The sequence below is a fragment of the Phyllostomus discolor genome, chromosome 7 (genome assembly GCF_004126475.2).
Source record: "Phyllostomus discolor isolate MPI-MPIP mPhyDis1 chromosome 7, mPhyDis1.pri.v3, whole genome shotgun sequence".
In the NCBI taxonomy this organism is placed as follows: Eukaryota; Metazoa; Chordata; class Mammalia; order Chiroptera; family Phyllostomidae; genus Phyllostomus; species Phyllostomus discolor.
In genome coordinates, this window is record NC_040909.2 from 101,120,188 (window position 1) to 101,144,190 (window position 24,003).

General features: G+C 39.3%; 1 protein-coding gene, 2 long non-coding RNA genes and 1 other non-coding gene across 6 annotated transcripts in view; 2 read left to right on the plus strand and 2 right to left on the minus strand.

Moving 5' to 3' along the window:
- MCMDC2 (minichromosome maintenance domain containing 2) overlaps positions 1-4,913 on the plus strand; it is a 33,734-nt gene extending 28,821 nt beyond the window's left edge. The window contains exon 14 of the mRNA XM_028534078.2: positions 4,572-4,913. Within this exon, the coding sequence (XP_028389879.1) occupies positions 4,572-4,738 (167 nt within the window). The 3' untranslated portion in view covers positions 4,739-4,913. The remainder of the gene's footprint in view (positions 1-4,571) is intronic.
- On the minus strand, positions 2,441-8,766 carry LOC118501722. Of its 3 annotated transcripts, none has more exons than XR_004904370.1 (4): positions 8,656-8,766; positions 6,515-6,629; positions 6,184-6,256; positions 2,441-2,738 (listed from the first exon to the last, which is right to left on the minus strand). It is a non-coding gene; the product is annotated as an uncharacterized LOC118501722 (long non-coding RNA). The 3 variants fall into 3 exon arrangements; XR_004904371.1 differs by lacking the exon at positions 8,656-8,766 and adding an exon at positions 8,441-8,646; XR_004904372.1 differs by lacking the exon at positions 8,656-8,766 and adding an exon at positions 8,319-8,342.
- Positions 6,336-6,425, minus strand: LOC114514901. Its single transcript, XR_003686131.1, has one exon. It is a non-coding gene; the product is annotated as a small nucleolar RNA SNORD87 (small nucleolar RNA).
- Positions 8,767-8,856: 90 nt separating the features above from the next.
- Positions 8,857-22,058, plus strand: LOC118501723. The gene is made up of 3 exons (XR_004904373.1): positions 8,857-8,984; positions 9,319-9,447; positions 21,884-22,058. It is a non-coding gene; the product is annotated as an uncharacterized LOC118501723 (long non-coding RNA).
- Positions 22,059-24,003: the final 1,945 nt, after the last annotated feature.

The window sequence follows — 24,003 nt, forward strand, 5'->3', positions numbered from 1 at the left end:
CCTGGCCTGCAACCCAGGCATGTACCCTGACTGGAAATCGAACCTGCGACCCTCTGGTTTGCAGGCCAGCACTCAATCCACTGTGCCACACCAGCCAAGGCTACATTTTTTTAAAAAATTTGCTTCTTTTTTCCATTCTTCTCTTAATATACATTTAAAACATAACTTAGAATCTAAGACTTTATTTTATATGCCATAAAGAAAAAATGCTGCCAATTTTACTGACACGTCATCAAAGATATCTAAGACACAACTAGATTTCAGTAAGAAGACAAAAATGTGTCTTTGAATTTAAAGTTTATAGTACTATAAGTACTCCTATAGTAGTATATGGTTATTTTCACCTGGTAACTACCTTGTCAAGACTTTTTAAAAGCATCTAAGAAAACCTTTGTTGAAATAAAACTAGGTGAAGATTTTTTCCCTTTAATTACTTTTTGTTTTTATAATAAATTTGAGTTAGGTATATTGATTTTTAAGTCTTAAGCAAAACAATATTAAGAACTTAAATGTTAAACATAGCAGGAAAATCATCTGTACTAAGATATTTTTCTTGGATGTAAAAACCAATAGATTGTGCTCAAGAACTGGATTTAGGAGTTGAGACAGCAGGGAGATGCAGGAATTAGGAAAAGCATCAGGTATCTGTCTTGAGAAACTAAGTGGATTACGGTGCCATTTACCAAGACTGAGAAGAAAGTGAACAAGATTGGGAGAAAAATCAAATTATGTTTGAGACATTGTACAGAAATATTAATAGACAGATATAAGAATATGGAGTTTAGAAGAGTTCTAACCTAGAAATATAATTTAGAAATCATCAGCAGAGATGGTAGTCAAAACTGTGGAATGGGTGAAATCACCTAGAGAGACCACAGAGAACTCCATGACTACCCTTGAAGACTCCAATATTTAGATATGGGCTTGAGAAGATGGAACTAACAAAGGAGACTGAGAAACAGCAGGTATAATGTAGAAAGAATATCAAGGGTGGTATTATAGAAACCAAGAGTTTCAAGAAGGGAGCAGGGTGGTCAACTGTATCATGTGCTAAGAGATTAATTATGATTAGATTTAGCAGTTTGGAGGTTGTAGGTGGCTATGATCAGAACTAATTCAATGGAGTGGGGATCTGAGTGGGATAGGAAGTGAAGATATGAAGATAGCACACATAGACAACTTTGAGACATTTGACTGTGAAGATGAGGAAAGAAATAGGGTATTTTCTGGAGATGTGGCCCAGGATGGGGTTTTTTAAAGAAAGATGATAATAGATATTATGATGTCCATAGAGAGTAAACTAATACTACTATTGATACTAATGAAAGAGGGGAAGATTAAAGGAGTGATGTCCTTAAAAAGATAAGATGGAATCCAAAGAACACATGAAATATTGGCCTGTGACAGGAGAGTCGCTTAATTTTATAGCAGGGAAGACAATGGGTACAGAATCGGGTATGTCTGCAGATTTTGTGATATACTCTACGTAAGGTCATCAGCTAAAGACAAAAGGTATGTGAGAAGAATGGACTATAATAGTCATTGTGGGAGACAAGAGCAGGTGTGCTGGAGAAATTCAGCAGAGTTGTCAGGCAGTACATTTGAGGTTTCTGTGATTCATTGAAATTAAACCCAGAAATGCTGATATGATTTTCTGTCTAGCAGCCTGAGTGCAGGCAAAAAATGAATGGTTTGGTTGAGGTTTTTATAGGTCAGTGTGGCAGAGTATTGCAGAGGGGCAAGGGAATGGGGACCATGGCAAGGGAGGGACTCAAACTGGTTAAGAATGAAGTAAATTGAAAGAAGTGGATGGAGGTCTCTGAGATAGAAGCTTAGGAGGTGGTGTAGGGGAACAGGACATTTGAACTCATGACTTTAAAGTTAAGTTTCTGGTCATATCAGTTTCCTGTGACCTTGAGAATGTGTGGTGGAGGCAGAGGGAAAATGGTTAGGACATAAGGAGGTCAGGAGTTAAATGAGTCATTCACATGGAAATCAGAGAATGGCAGGAATTGGGAAAGGGGAAAATTGTGAGCCAAGGGCTGTTGACCTGACTGTGGAAGGTGAAGGGTTGATAAAGCCCAGGTGGCACAGGGCATTACAGAAAGATTTTTATCAAGAGGAAAGAAGGGGCAAGAAAGGTCTGTGAGTGGCCCCGGGGTAGCAAGTTAGGCAATGCCTCTGTCTTATCATACTAAGATATGCAGGGTGTTTGGGAATAAGCTTCACCTTTAGAGAGCCACTAAGGAAAAACACTGTTCTCTGAGACAGCAGGTTTAAGGTAAGGTAAAGCAGTAAAAGGAGCAGTCTCCAAAGTATGAGGCTGTGTTTATTGGTGACAGACAGTTCCAGGAAGGTAGGCACTGTTGGCTTGGCTAGCAGTGTACCCCTGGCCAGGCACACTTACTCATACAATGAATCAGTCAATGAAACAGAATTTAAGAGCTTTACTCCTACAGTAATAGTCAAAAGTTTTGATTGTGATGAAATATACATTACAAAGGTATACCCCCCAAAACGGAATTTATAAACAATTGTGTATTTATTTTTACATGTTTAAACTTCAGTCACTTTCAAAGTACTCTCTGTTTGATGCAATACACCTACTGAAACGTTTTTTTCCACTGCTCAAAACGGTTTTTAAACTCATCGATTTTGGTGCCTCTTAGTGCTTCTGCTGTTTTTTTGTTTCACCTCTTCCACATCAGCAAAATGTTTCCCTTTGAGGACTTTTTCATCTGGGGAAACAAAAAAAAAAATACTTCGGTTGAGATGGGGTTAATAGGGAGGGTGGCACACAAGGATCATGCCATTTTTGGTAAAAAACTGAACATTCCCATGCAATGTGGGCAGATGTGCTCCTAAGTCACCCATTATGACATAGGCAAATGCATCCAGTCTTCAAAAAAACATTAACTGAAGCCCTTTGCAGCTTCTAGTAACACCAGCTGGTACAATGATACAGATGGGCTCCTAGAACACTTTCCTAGTGGGGGAAGCCCACCCTCTAGAAGATAATTCTGTTTTTTGTTTTTTTGCCGGGGGGGGGGGGGGGGGGGGGTTCCCCTTATATACAAAATTTACCATCTTAACCATTTTTAAATGTACAGTTCCAGTGATGTTAAGTATACTCACATTGCTGTCACCAACCATTTCCATAGCCTTTCCATTTTCCCAAACTGACATCTCCTACCTGTTAAACAGTAACTCCACATTCTCTCCTTCCTGCAGCCCCTCTATGAATTTGGCTTCTCGAGGTATCTCCTATAAATGGAATTACATATTTGCCTATTTTGCTTGGCTTATTTCACGTACTGTATTTAAGGTTTATCCATGTTGTAGCATGCCTTAGAATTTCCTTCCTCTTTGACTCAGTAATGTCTATATGTATATATGTGACATTTTGATTATCCATCAGTGGACACAAGTTGTTTTCTACCTTTGGCTACTGTAAACTTAAGTATACAAATGTCTTTTTGAGATCTTGCTTTCAGTTCTTTTGGGTGTATGCCCAGAAGAAAATTGCTATTATATGGCAACTGTTTAATATTTTTTTATAAACCACCATACTGTTTCCCATAAGGGTTGTACGATTTTACATTCCCAACAGTTGTATAAGGGTTCTCATTTCTTTAGTTGTTGACAGTCATTGTTATGGGTGATGTGGTTATATCCTCGTGGCTGTACATTTTTCTTAGTGATGTTGAGCATCTTTTGGTGTCTTTGTTGGCCATTTGTGTATCTTTCTTTGGAAAAATGTGTTGCTTTCCCATGATTGATTATACCTTTTGATGCACACATTTTTTATTTTGATGTCTACTTTCTCGCTTTTCTTTTGTTGCCTGTGCCTTTTGCTGTTACGCTCCAAAACTCATTGCTGAGTCAAATGTCATGAAGCATTTCCCCAATGCATTTTTTCCTAAGGGTTTTAGTTTTAGTTCTTACATTTAGATCTTGGATCTATTGAGTTAATTTTTGTATACAGTGTAAGGGAAGGGACCAACTTCCTTCTTTTGCATGTGGGTATCCTTTTCCTAGCATCACATTGGAATGCCTGTCTTTTCCCTAATGGTCTTGGAATCCTTGACAAAAATCACTTAACTGTGTATTTGAAGTTACTTCCAGGCTCTTATTCTATTGCATAGGTTTGTATGTCTGTCTTTATGTCAGTGGTTTCTAATTGTCAAATATACAATGTCTTTATCCCCAATCAGCTTAACCTCTATCAAATAAATATTAGTGTTTCCCTGCCTTCCAACACCCATCTTCTTTTCCCATCTCCTTACATAACTAGTCAGCTTCAAAACTGTAGTGACTCAGTATAAAGCAAATTTCTAGCTTCCAAACTTTAAAACGTCAACATGTCTTCTCCTGGCCCTGGTACCAGTGTTATGTATTTACTGAAACTGTTTACTTGGCCTCAAATGTAAAAAAAGAGTTCAAATTTAAATCCTGATTACTGAAACTGTTAAGTAGGTCAGAACTTAATTTTAAAACTTTCACTATTTTGTTGAAAATGTGATTTCTTATTTAGCATTGTATTTTTTACATTTTTTTCCTTCTTCACTTAGGGGCCACTGTATTTTGTGTTTCTCCAAATGCAGTATTTCCATTTGAACTATATAATGAAGAATATTTAGAACAAAGGGACATCTATCTGGCTCAGTACCAACAACAGCTCCTACAGTTTATTACCACATATGGACCTGGGACAGCTTTTTTTGCTAGTGATGAATAGACAATCCGAGAAAAATTTTCATTTCTACTTCAGCCATGGAAAAAGTATGATTTTGAAGTAATGCTTCAGCTAATACTGTGTATAGGAGTATATTTCCTAGTCATTTGACAATATTCAATATCCACAGGTGCCAGTTTTCAGAAAGTAGTTGTTTTAAAAAGTATACAAACTCTGTATTTAAGACCTTACTTTGTGACAATAACATTGGCGGGGCAATGGTTTCAAATGTTACCTCTGATGCAGTGATTAAGATGTTGCAGAAGACATTTTTTGCCTTTCCATATTGAAATTATATCCCCAATTAAAACAAATTATTATGGGACTCAGCAGGGGGAAAATGAGATTTAGTTAAATCTTTACCCAGGTAGAATTCAGTTCAGTTTTAGAACTTTTGTAAATTCTTAAGTCCTGGACAGGCTGGGCTATCCAGTCATTATTTTCCTTACATAGTAATTACTTGTACTAGGACCATATTACTTTTTTGTTCACAAGGGCAAAAGCAAACTAATAAAATTTGTAGGTCACAGAAGAAACCTGCAGTTGTCCCCCGCCTTACCCATGGGTCATACTCCAAGACTCCCAAGTGGATACTGGAAAGCATGAATAGTAGCATACTTTTTTCCTATACATATATACCTTTGATAAAGCTTCATTTATAAACTAGGCACAGTAAGACATTTAATAAAATTATACTGTAATAAGCTGTAAGGGTTTCTGAACAAGCACTCATGCCGTAAGACAGCTACTAACAGGCAGGCAATGTACAATGTGGGTACACTGGATAAAAGAATGATTCACTGAGAACCATGTGCAACTTAAAACTTAGGAATTATTTCTGGATTTTTCCATTTATTTTTGGACTGCGGGTAACTGAAACCATGAATAAGTGAGGACTACTGTACTGTGTTTCAGGTACAGCAGGTTCTGAAGGGAGGCCCACAGAGTTATCTAGTATGCAGTAATAAGGGCCTATCCAGAAATCCCCTAAGGCAAGAAAGGGTGTAAGAACTAGATGAAGTCCTAGAAATGTCTCCCCAGCTGCCAACCACCTCAAGTAAAGTCACTATCCACAACATACTATCCCTTAATTTAAAAATGAGTCTGACTAGTGAATATGATAATGGAGTTGTTTAAAGACTTAATGTTTTAAAGAAAACAGATTTTATTACCCAGCAATTAAAAGTATTCAAACATGTATTTTCTATATAATTTATTATAAGGTGACCAATGTTAAATAAAATATTTATTTTCATCGTTTGCTTCAATTCATGTCTTCTTGACCAATGCTTTGTTTTTCCCTCCAAAATGTTGCATGCTATACCTTGAGGGGAACCAGAAACCAACAGTGAAAATCATTCTGTACTCAAACACAAAGGCAACTAACAGGAAATGGCCCCAGCCCTTTTGAATTTTCAATAGATGCTTGATAAATCATAATTACTTACTTGAGGCAATGAAGAATTCTTATATACCACAGCTAAGAACTTGAACATTCATTCATCTGCAGCTACCTATATGCTGAAAGAACATTTCACTGATTTTAGTTTAAAAAAAAAAGTTGCATCCTAGTTGAATTCACATGATCTCAATATAGATTACTGGCATCTCAGTCTTAAAATTATTTCTTCAAAGAAACCCTCAGCTGGGTAAACGGCAAAAAGTAATTTTAAGTCATCATTGTGCCAGTTAGTAAACCTTTCTATGTCAAAAATGTATTCTTCAGGAACAACACCATAAATATATTAAAGCAAACAATTTAACGCTAATCTTTGGTACCTTGTTACATGCAGCTGTATATCCTAGGGGATTAGTCATCCTCTGCAGTTAAGTTTTTGGAAAACATTCATTATGACAACCGCCACTCATCTTCAGCCCATAGGCTCTGTTGCACCTGGAAATTAGTATTTCATTGTAAATTTTTATTTGTATCTGCATGTTTGCCATCTTATATGGAATAATGGTTGAGCCTTTTCCTTATCAGAAACCATAAATATAACCATACTTGTGATCTTCCCAACTGACCAATTTTTAAAAACATTGAGACCATGTAGTGTATTTTCTATTTGTTTAATATATCTTTAATGGAACACAGAAACATACCTGCTGCTTAATTCTATATTTTTGGTAGTCAAAACTGATAAATCTAAAATTTAATTTCTATTGTACAATGATTTGACAATGTGTTAGTCCTTTTGACTCATTAGGCCCTAATAATTCCATACATGATCTTTCCAAGCCAGAAGTGGGTTAGTTAGCATGGGTAAAAAAAAAAAGGTAGATATATTTATGTGCTTTATTGTGACAGTGTTGATTTTAAGATAGAATGGTCCTAATGAGTACCCAGCCATTGCTTTCTGTCTCAGAGCTTGACAAAGATAACACACAAGCCAGGTTAAAGGTTAGATGTATAAAATCAGGTGTACAAACCTCCAACTGAAAGTTTACAATGGCAAATCTAAGTATTTCACATAATCAGTGTTAGGAACAGATTAACAGTTTTGAAAAAATTAAAACTTGGAAAATTTCAGTTCAATATGATTTCATGGGAACTACTGACAACTGCATGCAGTCTCATTTGCATAAAGCCTGAAATGAAAAAATGTTTAGGGTTACAGATCTATGTAGAAAAGTGCTACTCATCCTACCCTCCCCCCTCAAAACATCAAGAAACTGGACACAAAATACAGAGCATTGAAGGCATGGGGAATGGGATAGAAAGCAAATAGATACTATTGTATTGGTCAAATTCCAGTTCTTAAATGGCTTGGTGGGCTGTCTGTCGTGTTATTTATTATGCCGCAGAATTTAAGTGCATTCTCAGTTTTTTCATCAAAACATTTAGTCTGTAAAAACTTTTTTCAAATTCCAACACTTAGTCATGAAAATAGGGCTCAAGCTACTATGTCTCAATAAGGATGACTGTAACACCAATTATAAACTACTTTAAGCCATCACATTTGCCCTGTTAGAATGCTCTGGATGAAGCAACCCAGGGGAGGAAAAAATAAGCCACTGAAATATTCATTTACACCTTGTTTTTGAATAGGCAATGCAATCTTCCGGTCTCCCATCTGTTGCCCAGTTTCTTCTGCATTATGTGCAGAAACAGACATCTTTACGTTAACTCAAGCCTCTAAAGGTATAGCAGGCATTTACAGCCTAAGGGCCTTCTATACACAGTACATATTATTCTATAACCTCAGTGCCAATTTTTAGTCTTCTTAGAAAAGAAGATCCAGCCCTGGCTGGTGTGGCTCAGTGGATTGAGAGCCGGCCTATAAATCAAAGTCACTGCCTCGAATCCCAGTTAAGGCCCATGTCTGGGTTGGGGGCGGGGGGTCAGGGCCCCAACTGGGGACGCCTGAGAGGCAACCCATCCTCTAGATATTTCTCTCCGTATCTCCCTCTCTTCCTTATAAACAAAAGTAAGACCCAGAACAAATCCCGACAAGTAGCTCCACTCTGTCAAGAGACCATAACGGACCTGACATTGTCTAGGCTGCCCTCAAAGCTTTACCAGGAATAAAAACAAAAAGACTCCGGAGAAGGCCGGGCTGAACAGAAAAGACATCAATCTCACACTCCCGCCGCTTCGGATCCAACTGGATCACAAAGGCTAGCCCTTAGTCACTGAGCTGAGATCAGTCGAAACCGTTGTTGACTAAGAAACGGGTGAGTTAAGACTCGCAGGCGGTTACTCACAAAATGCGACTGAGCAAATGGCGTGCAGGAAAGCTCGTGGCCGCGCCAATTGGGCGTGAGGGCAGCGGAGGAACAAGGGCAAAGGACGGAGCCCTCCAGGGCCCCAGGCGCGGAGCCCAAAGAGTGGAGGCCCCAAGGCGGACATGGGCTTCCGCACAGACTCAGGTTCCCAGCAGAAAGAGAGGACGAACTGAGATCGCGGAGACTACTACTACCTGGAAAAGTGAGGCGACGGGTCCGCGGGCGCTGCCGCCAACCCCACGAGGACCGCATGAGCAACACGATGTCGTCCACCCCAAAGCGGAAAAGAAAGTTTCGAGCCGACGCAGCCTCTAAGGCACTGGGGTAGCCCCGCCCCTTCCGGCCTTGGACCCGCCCCGGGGCTCAGCGAAAGGAGAGGAGGTGGTTACGGCCTGAACAATCCGCTAGTTTTTGGCTTTAGGTGGCGTATTTCACACACCTCAAGTCATATTGAGAAGGCTTTGGAAACTACCATAGAGGCTTTCGAGGCTCAGGAGGACCTCACCTCGCGCTCGTTCAATGAGTATGTAAATGATTAACTACCAGTTTTGTACCTGAGCGAGCAGACAATGCCCTAAAACGGGGTTCCCTTTTCCTAGTACTTTATGTTTGCTTGGAACTGGTGGTTTTGGACATCCCAATTTAGAGTATGTGTACTGATCCTTGCACACACACCCACAGATGAACCAGTTACCAGAAAAAAGGAAGCTTTTGTATTTTCCCTATATTATAGCAATAGCTACTCTCACTATTTTTATTTATAATAGTAATAGGTTAAAAAACATTCATAAAGTAGTCAACTCCTTTGTTTATGAACGTGTAATTTGCTTTCGATTTTCCTGCTTTGTGTTTTATAGGTATACTAGCTTTATTGCAGGCCACCAATGTTGCACTTTTTACAAATCGAAAGCAAGACTCTCCACCAGCAAAAAGATTGCAACTGGCTTTATTGCCGGTAGTCGAACCCAATCTGCAATATCTCTGAGGTATGCCTGTATTACTCTTGTTTCTCTCAGTTATTGTGTATATTGAGCCATGACTGCAAAACAGTGGGCTTAGTGCTGGAGAAGACAAACTGATGATGATCTTATTGCCAGAAAGAATACACATACAAGCATATACTTAAACAATTGCATGAGTAAAAGACACATCATTTCTCCTTTAGAAACCATTACAAAATAAATTTGCCTCAAAGAAACATGGTTTGAAAAACTAAACCTAGCAATACAAATTATGATTGTACTCACTTTACCAGAGTATTCCCTCCCATGTGAGTTTTTGCTGAACACTTCAGGGGATTGAAATTGGGGCTCAAGTGGACACTGTTTCTTCTGTCAAGGAGTGTCTTGGGCATCAGCCTGCCATCACAGACTCCTGGGTGAATATTATTTCTATAACCTAATTTGCAACTTGGGCAGCCACCTCTACCAGGCCTTTGCCTACAACTGGGTGGGCAGCTGTGGGAGCCATCATCACCTAAAGGTGTAGAGGAGGATGTGAAAAATAATTCTAATTTTTTTTAATATATTTTATTGATTATGCTATTACATTTGTCCCATTTCCCCCCTTCTCTCCCCTCCACCCTGTACCCCCCTCCCACCCACATTTCCCCCTTTAGTTCATGTCCATGTGTCATACTTATGAGTTCTTTAGTTTCTACATTTCCCGTACTATTCTTGCCCTCCCCCTATCTATTTTCAACCTACATTCTATGCTACTTATTCTCTATACCTTTTCCCCCTCTCTCCTCCTCCCACCCCCCTGCTGCTAACCCTCCATGTGCCCTCCATTTCTGTGGTTCTGTTCCTGTTCTAATTGTTTACTTAGTTTCTTTTGGTTTTGCTTTAGGTGTGGTTGTTAATATTTGTGAGTTTGCTGTCCTTTTACTATACATGTCTTTTCTTTATCTTCTTTTCTTAGATAAGTCCCTTTAGCATTTCATAAAATAAGGGCTTGGTGATGATGAACTCCTTTAACTTGACCTTATCTGAGAAGCACTTTATCTGCCCTTCCATTCTAAATGAGAGCTTTGCTGGATAGAGCAATCTGGGATGTAGGTCCTTGTCTTTCATGACTTGGAATATTTCTTTCCAGCCCCTTCTTGCCTGTAAGGTCTCTTTGGAGAAATCAGCTGACAGTCTGATGGGAACTCCTTTGTAGGTGACTGTCCCCTTACCTCTTGCTGCTTCTAGGATTCTCTCCTTCATTTTTACCTTGGCTAATGTAATGATGATGTGCCTTGGTGTGTTTCTTCTTGGGTCCAACTTCTTTGGGGCTCTTTGAGCTTCTTGGATTTCTTGGAAGACTGTTCCCTTTGCCAGCTTGGGGAAGTTCTCCTTTATTATTTGTTCAAATACGTGCTCAATCTGTTGCTTTTCCCCTTCCAATTCTGGTACCCCTATAATTCGGATATTGGAACGTTTAAAGGTGTCTTGGATGCTCTTAATCTTTTCCTCAATTTTTTGAATTCTTATTTCATCATGCTTTCCTGCTTGGTTGATTCTATCTTCCTTCTGGTCCACTGTATTGTTTTGAGACTCATATTCCTTCCTTTCACTATTGGCTCTCCTCCGCGTGTCTTCCTGCATCTGTTTTATGGTAATCTGCATTCTTTCATCTAAATTTCGACCAAAATCAACCAGTTCCATGAGCTTTCTGATCACCAGTGTTTTGAACTGGGCATCTGATAGACTGGCTAATTCTTGGTCGCTCAAAAGGATGAGTCCTGGGGGACTGATCTGCTCTGTTGAAAACATGGTTTTTTTTCCCCCTTGTCTCTCCTTTTTTTTTCCGGTCTGGTTGCTCTAGTTACGGTGGGGGGCGGAGCCTTAGGTGCTCACCGGGGCTGGGCACCCCAGTCGCTATATTGTGACGTTATATGTGGGGGCGGGGCGGGAGAAAACAATGGCCGTAGTTCCGTTCCTCTGGGCTCAAACCCTTGTCTGGGCTTCTGGGCCGCGAGCTCTGCCCTGGTCCACAATCGCTACCCCTCTGGGTCTGCCAGCCGCAGCTTGCGTACTCAGGGATCACCGCTGCCTTCTTGAGCGCCGGATGGCTTTTGCGCCGATTTCGCGCCAAACCTTCCCCCGACCTCCGCGCGCCGCCGACCCGAGCCAGCCCCGCGCCTGCCAGGCTCGTCTTTTCCTACCAGTCCAGATGAACGCGTCTACTTCAACTTCTTAGCTGCCCAACTTCCATTCAGATAAATCCTCTGCCGGATCTGGGTGTTATTCTGATAGTAAATTGTTGTTGTAAATTATTGGTTTTCTAATCTTGGTTGTGCGAGGAGATACGGTGCATCCACCTATTCCTCCATCTTGCCGGAAGTCCCCCCTAATTCTAATTTTTTTGTCTGGCTTCTTTCACTCAGCATAATTATTTTGAGATTCATTCATGCTGTTGTAACAACAGTTAATTCCTTTTTACTGCTGAGTAGTACATTTCCATATATGGAGATTCCACAATTTGTATCTCCATTGCTCCACTGATGGGCTTTTGGATTGTTTCCAGTGTTTGGCTATTACAAATAAAGGTGCTATAAATATTCATACATAAAGTCTTTGTATGAAATGTGCTTTTAATTCTCTTGGTAAACACCCAGAAATGGAATGGCATGGGAGGTGTGTGTTTAACTTTGTAACAAACTGCGAAACTGTTTTCCATAGTGGTTATTCCATTTTACCTTCCCATCAGCAGGGCTTGAGTGTTCCAGTTGTTTCACATTCTTGCCAACATTTGGTGTGGTCAGTCTTTTTATTTTAGACATTCAACTAGGTGTGTGGTGATATTTCATTGTACTTTTAATTTGCCTTTCTCTAAAAAATAAAGAGCATCCTTTTACGTGCTTATTTGTTATCTGAATATTTTCTTTGAGGAAATGTCTTTTTAAATGTTTTGCCCACTTAAAAAATTGAGTTGTTTGTTTTTTATCATTGAGTTTTAAGGGTGCTTTAGATATGTAGGATGCAAGTTCTTTATCAGATTGCATTTGCAAATATTTTCTCCCAGTCTGTATCTTGTCTTTATTCTTTTAATAGTGGCATTCAAAGAGATGGGTTCTTCATTTTGATGAAATTCATTTTGTCAATTCAAATGGTCATTTCTATCCAAGAACCACTTTGAATCCCTCACTAGCTATGTCTTGGTGGACCATGACATGAATTTTGCCCAAATCGAGTAAGTCTTCTCAACATCAAAAGACTCATCCTAAACCAGGCCCTTAAAAACCTCATAAATATCCTGCCTTTGCCCTCTCCATTCCGAGACACTATTAAGACTGTCAAGGCAGTGCTATCCCTTACTTCCGCCATCCTTCCTTTCATTACAAGTATTTGTGATAAGCAATAAACTTGGTTTTGCTTTATCAACATATTATTTTGTTGGTCTTTTCACGGAGTCAGCAGCCACAACAATTAAAGAAAAAGAGGAGGGGAGAGAAAGGAAGGAGGGAAGGAAGGAAAAAGGTCTTCAAAAGCATAGGAAATAGGTAGACAAATTAGAAGAGTATACATCCACAGTGTGTGTGTGTATGTGTGTGTGTGTGTGTTAAACAACATAAATGTCCATAAATTGGTAAAAATTATAATACCCCCATACAATGGGATGGAAATCCTACTCTGGCCTGGTAAATATATGTACCCCCCTCTTCCAGACTGTTTTAGCCCATCTCTCTCTCCTCGAACTTCCTCTTTCCCTTTCTCCTCATTCTTAGCTGATAACTTATTATATGAGTCGAGATTTTGTAAGAGACAGAAATCACATGGTAATTTAAACAGAAAAACTTTAATGTCAATGGTTATTCATTATAACAAGGGATTATCTATTAAGAGAAATAAAATTGTAAAGAATGTAATGTCATATTGAAGTAGCAGATATAGGGAGCCGCCACTCCCTCCAGGCTGAGGCAGAGCTAGCAAGGAACGGATTTGGTAGTGGCCCCTGCAGACTTGGTGACTCACTGAATGATAAAGTAAGCTGCCACCTGGGTTGCTATGTGAGGCTGGGCACAGTGAACTGCTGGAGCCTGCTGAGAGGAGAAAACCCCAAGCAGAAAGAGAAGCTCCTTCCTCCTGCCATCTCCCTCCAGCATCTTCTACTAACAAACCTTAACACTGTGCCCTTGGCAAAGGAGAAATGTTTATACTGTTTAGCTCCCTCATCACAGAGCAGGTAATGAGGAGTAGATCTGGAGAAGAAAGACAGTGAACTGGTAACTGGCACGTTCTGTCCTCTCAGTTGAGAAAATGGCAGCTACCAGATGGGAACTCACCATCAAACCTGCACCCCTTTGGGTACTGGCACACACTTTCTCCTTCTGTCCTCCTGTTGCTGGCCAGAGTATGTCTCCTCCTGTCAAAGACTCTTGGTGCTGACCTTATCTCCTGCTCCAACAGCAGTTCTTTCAAGTATCTTCTCTCTTTTGGCTCATCAATCTCTTATTAGCAATTTCAGCAGCACACAAACAGGTTCCAGTTTCTTTGTACTGTTTATTTGTTAAGTTTTGGCAGTCTAGTATCCATTCCTACTTCTTTCAATGAAAGTATATATTGATGTTACTCAAATTTACAACTTACCTCCAAACTCCACACTCATAGTTTTTCTAGTTCACCATCTTCAATGCTGAAGGTAGGCCCAGGTAATAACCATAGACCTGATTTTTGACTTTTCATTTTCTTCTTTATTTTTGTCTGTCTTTTCTGTTGAAGACTCTGTATTTCTTTTTCCTCTCTAATGGAAACTTACTTTAGACCATTTCTAGAGATTGCTTTTTCTATACAAAATTTAATGTTTACTCCTTTAGGCTTTGCTCTTATTAGTAAAGGGATTTTGGAATTTAGAATTCCCTTTCCCTTCAAGTTTATCACCTTTAAAGGGACTTAAGAAAGTCAATCTAGAAACTCAATGTTGCCTGATAACCTTTATTAAAAATGTCAGAGAGGATCCAAGATGGAGGCATAGGTGGTCGCACTGTACCTCCTCCTGCAACCAAAACTAAGGACAACAAGAATTTACAAACAAAAAACAACCAGAACAGAGAGAAATGAACCGAACGGAAGTCTGAATACCATACATCCAGTCTGGTAAGGAGGGGTGAAATCGGAGGCCTACAGAGAGGGGTCAAAGGGTACCGGCAGGAAAAATCGGTGGCTAGCAGACGTGCACGCAGGGCGCAGACCACAGACTGTGCAGACTGAAACCGAAGGACCAGTGGCAAACCCTGGGTGCAGGCAGACCCAGTGAGGCACCCAAGGCAGCTGGCTGTCCGCAGCCGCACATTCAAGCACAGAACTAAGCGAAAACCGGCAGCGCGACACAGACCTCGCATCCCAGGGACCCAGCGCCGGGAAACAAAGCCTGAAGGCACTGATTGAAAACACTCATGGAAGTTGAGGCTGGGAGATTCTCTCAGCCTCACAGGAGGCTCCTTGGAGAAACCCACAGAGTCCGAGAGAGTGTACAAGCCCACCCGCCTGGGAGCCAGCACCAGAGGGGACCAATTTGCTTGTGGAAAGCAGCAAGGGGGAAGGGAGTCCTGCTGAGAGCAGAGCGGGCACCATTGTTCCCTCTCGTCACACATACAACGTCACATCCCAGCAACAGGTGCCCCGCCCTGGTGAACACCTAAGGCTCCACCCCTCATACATAACAGGCGCAATCAGACCAAAGGAAAAAAATAAAATAAAATAAAAACAATGGTTCAAACAGAGTTAAAAGCCCCAGAGCCAATTTTTTTAAGCAACCAAGAAATAGCCAACCTATCAGATACACAGTTCAAAGCACCGGTGATCAGGATGCTCACAGCATTGGTGGACTTTGGTCATAAATTAGATGAAAAAGTGCAGATTACAATAAGTGAAATGAAGAAAAATGCACACAGAACCAATAGTGATGGAAAGAAAACTGGGTTTCAAATCAATGGAAGGGACCAGAAGGAGGAAAAGAACAACCAAACAGAAAAGAATGAAGAAACAAGAATTCAAAAAAATGAGAGGCTTGGGAACCTCCAGGACACCTTTAAACGTTCCAATATCTGAATTATAGGGGTACCAGAAGGGGAAGAAGAAACACAACAAGTGGAAAAATTATTTGAACAAATAATAAAGGAGAACTTCCCCAATCTGGCGAGGAAAGTAGACTTCCAGGAAGTCCAGGAAGCTCAGAGAGTCCCAAAGAGGTTGGGCCCAAGGAAGAACATGCTGAGGCACATCATAATTACATTACCCAACATAAAAATGAAGGAGAGAATTCTAGAAGCAGCAAGAGATAAGGGGACAGTTACCTACAAAGGAGTTCCCGTCAGAATGTCAGCTGATTTCTGAAAAGAGACCTTGCAGGCAAGAAGGGGCTGGAAAGAAGTATTCCAAGTCATGAAAGGCAAGGACCTACATCCAAGAATACTCTATCCAGCAAAGCTTTCATTTAGAATGGAAGGGGAAATAAATGCTTCTCAGATAAGGCCAAGTTAAAGGAGTTCATCATCACCAAGCCCTTATTATATGAAATGTTAAAGGGACTTATCTAAGAAAAAGAAGATAAAAAATATGAACAGTAAAAAAAAGACATCAAACTCACAGTAACGAGCACACCTAAAAAAAAAGCAAACTAAGCAAACAAAGAGAACAGGAGCAGAACCACAGAAATGGAGATCACATGGAGGGCTAGCAACAGGGAAGTGGGAGGAGAAGAGAGGGGGAAAAGGTATAGAGAATAAGTAGCATAGACAATAGGTAGAAAATAAGGGGAGGGCAGGAATGGTGTGGGAAATGTAGAGGCGAAAGAACTTATGACACAGTGGACATGAACTAAAGGGGGGGAATGTGTGTGCGAGGGGGTAGGCAGGGGGGAGGGGAGTGAAGGGGGAGAATGGGATAACTGTAATAGCATAATCAATAAAATATATTAAAAAATAAATAAAAATAAAAATGTCAGTAACTTCCCATTATACTTAAAATATGTTAATTTGCATATATGGTTGACTTTTGACAAGGTAGCCAAGACCATTCAATGGTGAAAGGGCAATCTTTTCAACAAGTAGTATTGGGAATACTGGATATCCACATGCAAAAGAATAAAGTTGGTCTCTTACCATAAATTATATATAAAACAATTCAAAATAGATCAAAGACCTAAAACTATAAAACGCTTAGAAGAAAACATAGGTGAAGATCTTCATCACACTGGATTTGGCAAGGTTTTACTGGCTACAACACCAAGAGCACAGGCACCCAAGAAAAAATAAATAAATTGAGCTTCACCAAAATTAAAAACTTTTGAATATCAAAACATTGTCAAGAGAATGCATAGACAATCCATGGAATGCGAGAAAATATTTGAAAAGTATATATCTGATAAGGGATTAATATCCAGAATAGATGAAGAACTCCAACTTAACAGAATAGTTCAAAACTGGATAAAGGACATGAATAGACATTTCTCCAAAGAAGATCTACAAATGGCCAAAATGCACATGAAGAAGTGTTCAATATAACTAGCTATTAAGGAAATGTAAATCAAAGCTACAATGAGATGTCACTTTACACCCATTACAATAACTATTGTAAAGAATCCACAACAAAATAACAGAGAAACAGAACCCTGCACTTATTGCTGATAAGAATGTAAAATGGTACTACCACTTTAGGAAACAGAATCGTAGTTCCTCAAAAAGTTAAACACAGAATTACCCTATAATCCAGTGATTCCATTTCAGGGCGCGTGCCCCAGAGAACTGAAAGCAGAGACTCAAACAAACACTTGTGCATGAGTGTTCATAACAGCATTATTCACAATAGCAAAAATGTAGAAATAAGTAAAATGTCTATGGATGGATGAATGGATAAACAAAATGCAGTATATACATATGATGGACTGATAGACTTGAAAGGGAAGGAAAACTTGATATATGCTACATTATAGATGAACCTCAAAGACATCATTATGATAAGTGAAATAAGCCAGATGGAAACAGACAATGTTATATAATTCAACATAAAGGAGGCAAATTCGCAGAAGTAGAAAGTAGAAGAGTGGTTAGCAGTGGCTAGGGTGAACAGTGGATGCAGAGTTATTATTTAATGGGTACAGAGTCTCTGGGATGATGAAAAGTTCTGGAAATGGATAGTGGTGATAGTTCGTGAATGTATTGTGAATGTACTTAATGCCACTGAACTGTATTCTTAAGATGATAAATTTTGTTATGCACAATTTTACCACAATAAAAAGAAAATAAAAGATAATTTTGCCCTGACTGGTGTGGTTCAGTTGGTTGGGCATTGTCCTGAAAAGCAAAAGGTTGCCGGTTTGACTCCCTTTCAGGGCATGTGCCTGGGTTAGGGTTTGATCCCTGGTCCTGTGTGTGGGAGGCAACCAATCAATGTTTTTTTTCTCACACCAATGTTTCTCTCCCTGCTTTCGCCTGCCCTTCCCCTCTCTGTAAAAGTAAATAAATAAAATCTTTTTTAAAAAAGATATTTTAAAAAGAAAAAAGATCCACACCTGCACATGGCTTACCTCATCTCTTGCTTCTCCTCTCTTACTGCACAGCAGCCATGTTGGCCTACTCTGAGTTTTTAGAACATGCCAAATAAATTTCACATTACAAGATCTTCGTTGTTTCCTGGAATACTCTTATCCCAGATTTTCGAATGGCTGACTTCCTGCCATTTTTGATCTCAGCTTTTGATCTATGCCAGTTTTTCAGTGAGGCCACATTTGCCCCGCCTGTCTAATGCAGGCCCACTACAAATCACATCCCTTTGTGTTTTCTTCATGATCTGTAGTTATCTTGTTTGTTTTTAAACATGTGTACTTTTGCAGTCCTCACTGGACTACACATTTTGTGAGAGGAAAGACCTTGTCTGTTTTGTTTACTTTTTTATTCCTAGTACTTAATACAGTGCATAGGACTTAATACATATCTGTTGAATGAGTGACTAAATTAATCATAGGTCTGTATGTGCTGATTTGGGATATTTTTCAAGATCTGTTGAAATTTAAAAGCTAGGTAAGAAGGTATTTAGTTAAGTCTAATTTTTAGTAAAAGAAAAAGAACATTTATCTATATGATTGTTTGTGCAAAGAATATTTTTCAGAGTTTGCAAAAGAAACTGTTTATAATCATGCCCCTAGGGAGTAAACTTAGGGTTTCTGGGTGTCTTGCAGCCTTTCAAGGAGGGGCAGGTTCACTCGGGATTTGGGCAGATGGAAGAAAATTCATGGAGCCATGGGAATGCCTGACATGCCTTTATTCAAGGGTGGGGCCATCCACACACCCAGCAAACCACGTGTCGCACCACGAGTCACACCAGCAGGGAGTCCCAACTCCCGTATATAAAAAATGCACACAAAGCCAGCAGGGTGCCAAGATATTATATAATAAAGCATGATTCTGTACATGTGGGCCCATTCTCAAGGCTATGGGAATACTGTTTATCTGCTGGTGAGGGAGCCCAACTCCATTTCCCCTACACTGGGAAATACGAAGTTTTTATTTTTAATTGTATACCATTCTCCACTGTTTGGAGTTCTACTGTATATATACAATTTTATGAATAAGTTAAATTTTAAAAAAGAATTATTAAAGTAGTACATTTGCTCTTACAGCTGCAAAGAATAGACTATTCCAAGATTTGCCCCTTCAGCTCTGACTGGCAGTATGAAAAGTCTTTGGTATTCTCCAGCAAGGAGCATGTCCCTCCGGGTTGCTGGTCTCGGGGTTGCTGGACTGGGTTAGTGCTACCAGTTGCACACACAACTGAAACCACATCAAGCGAAGTTTCATGGTTTAAATCTGATATAGCAGTTTATCAAAAATAACATTAAAAAATAGCCATTCTTTGATAGTATAACCAGGATTACCTTAGAAAATTTCCTTTTTGTAGGTAGAAATACATCTGGAGTCAGAGTATATGGGACATTTTTTCTTATAAGCTGTCAGAATCTATACTCTGTACTTACACATGTAAATCTCATTAGTAAATTAATACATTTGGCCCTCAGTCCTTTTACATATTTAGTGAATGACTTGGGGAACCTCCTATTTCCTCTAGATGTTTGCAGCAGAAAATGAGGTTGGAACTGGAAGGAAGTTGGCTATAATAACCATATGCTTGTGCTTTCCCAGGCTCAAGAGTAAGCATGTCAAAATGGAGTTAATGCAAGAGAAATGTAAATGACCCTAGGCATAAATGCATGGCTTTTATGTATAAGATCCTTTTACCTCAGGCAAGGTTATTTTTAAACATAATATTGACATTAAGATAATCATAGCATTTATAGCTCTCGTCAAGGTTAGAGTTCCAAATCTGTGAAAAATGCATTAAATTGTCAGAAAATAGGGCATTGATCTGAATGAAAGTTGATTCTTAAACACTTGAAGTACATGAACTTTACTGAGATAATTTTGGTGAAAATTACCTAAATTACTTATGATTTCTGCCCGGATCTAAAATAATGAGTGGCTTTAATTGTCAGTGTGAGACACTAGGGTTTTCCTTTTCTGTTTAAAACTTTAACTTGTATGTTAAGAGTAAGGCTTGTAAAAAAAACAAACAAATTTAAATCCTATGACAAAATCTGAATGTAATGGAATGTTATTAAAATTATTCAAGCTGACCAATGGGACCTGAGGGGAAGTCTTTGAGGGGACTTCAGGGGCAGTTTTCTTCTTTGATGACAGTACACATATGGGAAGAAACAGCTCTTCTTTTCCTAGATATTACCGTCTGTGAAAGAACCCCTGGCATCGCTGAAGCCATCTTGTAAAATGAGGGGAGCTTGCCAGAGATGGCAAAGTAGAAAGGAGAATAAACCAAGCAACTTAGAGAGACTGAATGGTCAACAAACTAACCAGCCAGGGAACCACTCCAGCCTAGGCTTCTTGTTATGTGAAATAACACACTTTCTTACTGTTTAAAAAAATATTTAAGAATGATTACATAGAGAGTTAAGAATGTGGAAGTAATTGAATAATTCAAACTAAGGTTAAATTATTATATTATTCATACCTTAGCAATGATTTAATAAAAATCATAGCCTGAACTTAACACCCTGTTAAACTTCAACACAGTGTAGATTCTGCATGTTTATTCTACAATGTCTTCTCATACATATGTGTGAGTTTCTCTGTGTTCTGGTAGTATTTTAGTAAACAGTATCTAAAGAAATAACAAAACCTAAACCCTGGTTTGTGGCATTTGCAGATTGCCGTGGAGTAAATACTCTATTATATGGGCAGATTTAAAGCTACTATTTTACAACTAGCTCACAAAATACCTGAATCATTGAACAATTAATGATTGACTTTCATAACACACCACCTTCCCAAGAAGCTGAATTGCTGGGTTAAAGGACTAAAAGATAAATACATCATCATACTTAATATAGTCAAACTACTTTCCAAGTGATGGCACCACATCCTTGTCAAAACTTGCTTTTTTCAGAATTTAAACATTTTGACTGTCTGATAAATATGAAGTGATATTTACTGCTATTTTAATCTGCATTTGCCGTGAGATTGAAAATATAACTTTACATATGTTTTCTTTTCCTCTTAAAATTTTTTTGCCCCAGCTGGTGTGGCTCAGCAGATTGAGTGCCAGCCTGTGAACTAAAGGGTCACTGGTTCGATTCCCTGTCAGGGCACATGCCTGGATTGCAGGTCAGGTACCCAGTTGGGGGCATGAGAGAAGCAACTACACATTGACCTTTCTCTCTTTCTCTCTTTCTCCCTCCCTTCCCCTCTCCCATCCCTGTGAACTTTCTTTCAAAGCCCCATATTTTTCTCACTTGTTTTTCCTTGTGCCTAGAATGTTCTTCTTGTCCCTCTCTGCCTTTTCAGGAAACTCTTGATCTTTTAAAACTGTGGCAGATACTCTTGTTGCTGTCCCCATAACCACCCCCAGCCCCCTTCCCTGATAATGAAGCCCCGAATTTGTGTTATGGGCCTAGTCTTAGTGCTGAGCCAATGCCTTGCTTCCCCTCCCTCCTGTGGTAGATGCTGGGACTGGCTCACTCAGTAGCTATTCCAATCTGTATTCTGTACTTCAGAAGTGGAAAAGCTAAGTTTTATATATTCCAGGACTCCCTTACAGATAGGATTCTGGAATTGGGTCCTGCCAATCAAATACATTGGTATAAAATTCTGAATTCTAAATTGAGTTTTGTCTGGAGAAAAGCAAGCCAGGAGGCATCCATTTCATTGACATATATATAGCAAAGACTGTGCTTCTGGAGTCAGCCACTGTCCAGGGAGTTTCCCTGGCAGGCAAAACCCACAGACCAGGGCAGAAGTATCAGCTGCCTTGGCAGCCCAGTTCTGTCTTTGGATTTTTTTCCCCATAAATTCAGCCCGTTTGTTTCATCCCGGTGATTCTGTAAGTTACTAATAACCTATAACAAGCCGCTCTCTTTTTAAACTAACAGCTACCTTAGCCAAACCCAGACTGATATACCTTCCTTACACCTGGGGTGACCCTGTGACCTCATTCTGACCAATGAGAAAAAAGATAACTTGGACTTTCATAATTTTATGAAGCCATCTTACCACTTGTGGATTTCTTTTACGTGAGAAAATAAATTCCTGATTTATTTAAGCCACTGTGGTTGGATCTTTTTTATTATCATCAGCCAAATTCATTCCTAACTGATACAGTAAGCAGTGAACAATGTATGCCATAGAATTAAAAAAAAATTGTAGACCAACTGGTGGTTCATGATCAAAGACACCGAAGCATGGAAAGGGAATGTGTGTGTGTGTGCGCGCTGCAACTTAAAGTATAAAGTAGGACGTGGAAGAGAGTAAAGGCAGTGATGTAGGTAGGGGTTTCATAGGCCAAGTTGAGGTTAGGCATCACCATTAGATGCTAGTGAACCCTTGAGGGAGTTTGAGAAGGTGTGTTACACCCTTAGATTTGCATTTTGGAGAGGTTACTTGGGTGCAGCCAGTACTGAAGGCAGGGAAAACGGTTAAATCTACAAATTGTAAGGTAAATGAAATGATGAATACCAGTAATAATTATTCAGATATACATTTGTGAATGTTAGTATATCTTTAGGGAAATTTTTAAATGTGGAATTGCTAAGTCAGTGTGTACACTTAAAATACTGAGATACCGACAAATTGCATTTAAAAGAGCTTCTATTGCAAAGTGCAACAGTCCTCTTTTCCCCATCCTCACCAATAATGGGTATTTTTAATTTGTATTCTTTTCCCCCACATTCCTCTTTTTAATATTATTTGAAGGGGGAAGGTACAAGGATAAAAATCAGATATTTATTTTCATCAAAAACATACATACATTTTGAGCCTAGTTGAAACAAGTTAACTCCAGTATGTCAGAAAATCAGCCATTATCACTTACCATCTGAGTCCAGTTAACCATCCTACACCTATTTTATTGAAATATAATTGACATATTATGTTGTTTAAGGACTACAACATAAGGCAGATCCATTTTTAGTTTTCTGAGGAAGTTCCATACTGCTTTCCATAGTGGTTGTACCAGTCTGCAGTCCCACCAGCAGTGCACTAGGGTCCCCTTTTCTCCACAACCTCTCCAACACTTGTTGTTTGTTGCTTTGTTTATGATGGCCATTCTGTCTGGTGTGAAGTGGTATCTCATTGTGGTTTTAATTTGCATCTCTCTGATAGCTAGTGATATTGAACATCGTTTCATGTGTCTTTGGATTTTCTGTATGTCCTCCTTGGTAAAGTGTCTGTTCAAGTCCTTTGCCCATTTTTTAATTGGATTCCTTGTCTTCTTAGAGTGCAGTCTTGTAAGTTCTTTATATATTTTGGAGATTAAACCCTTGTCTGAGGTATCATTGGCAAATATGTTTTCCCATACAGTTGGTTTTCTTTTAATTTTGATACTGTTTTCTTTAGCTGTGCAGAAGCTTTTAATTTTGATGAGGTCCCATTTGTTTATTCTTTCCTTTATGTCCCTTGCTCCTACCCTTTGCAACAGCATGGATGGAGCTGGAAAACATTATGCTTAGAGAAACAAGCCAGGCAGTGAAAGACAAATACCATATGATCTCACCTTTAACAGGAACCTAAATAACAAAACAAAGAAACAAGCAAAATATAACCAAAGACACTGAAATAGAGGACAGGCTGACAGTGACCGGAGGGGAGAGAAGAGGGAATTTAAGGGGACAGTGGGAAGGGTTCACAGGAACAAACTTAAAGGACACATGGTCATAAACTAAGGGGAGGGTGGTAATGGGAGGGAAGTGGGGAGGGTGGGAGGGGGGACTGGATTGGGAGTAAAAAGGAGAAAACTGTATTTGAACACTGATTAAAATAAAAAAAACTTGCACATAAAAAAAAAGGACTACAACATAATGATTTTGACATATCTATGTGTTGGGAAATGATCCCCACAATAAGTTCAGTTAACATCCATCATCTCACATAGTTACAATTTTTTTTCTTGTGATGAGAACTTTTAAGATCTACCACCATACCAACTTTCAGTATTATTACCTATAGTCGCTGTGTTGTATATTATATCCTTAAACATATTTATCTTATAACTGAA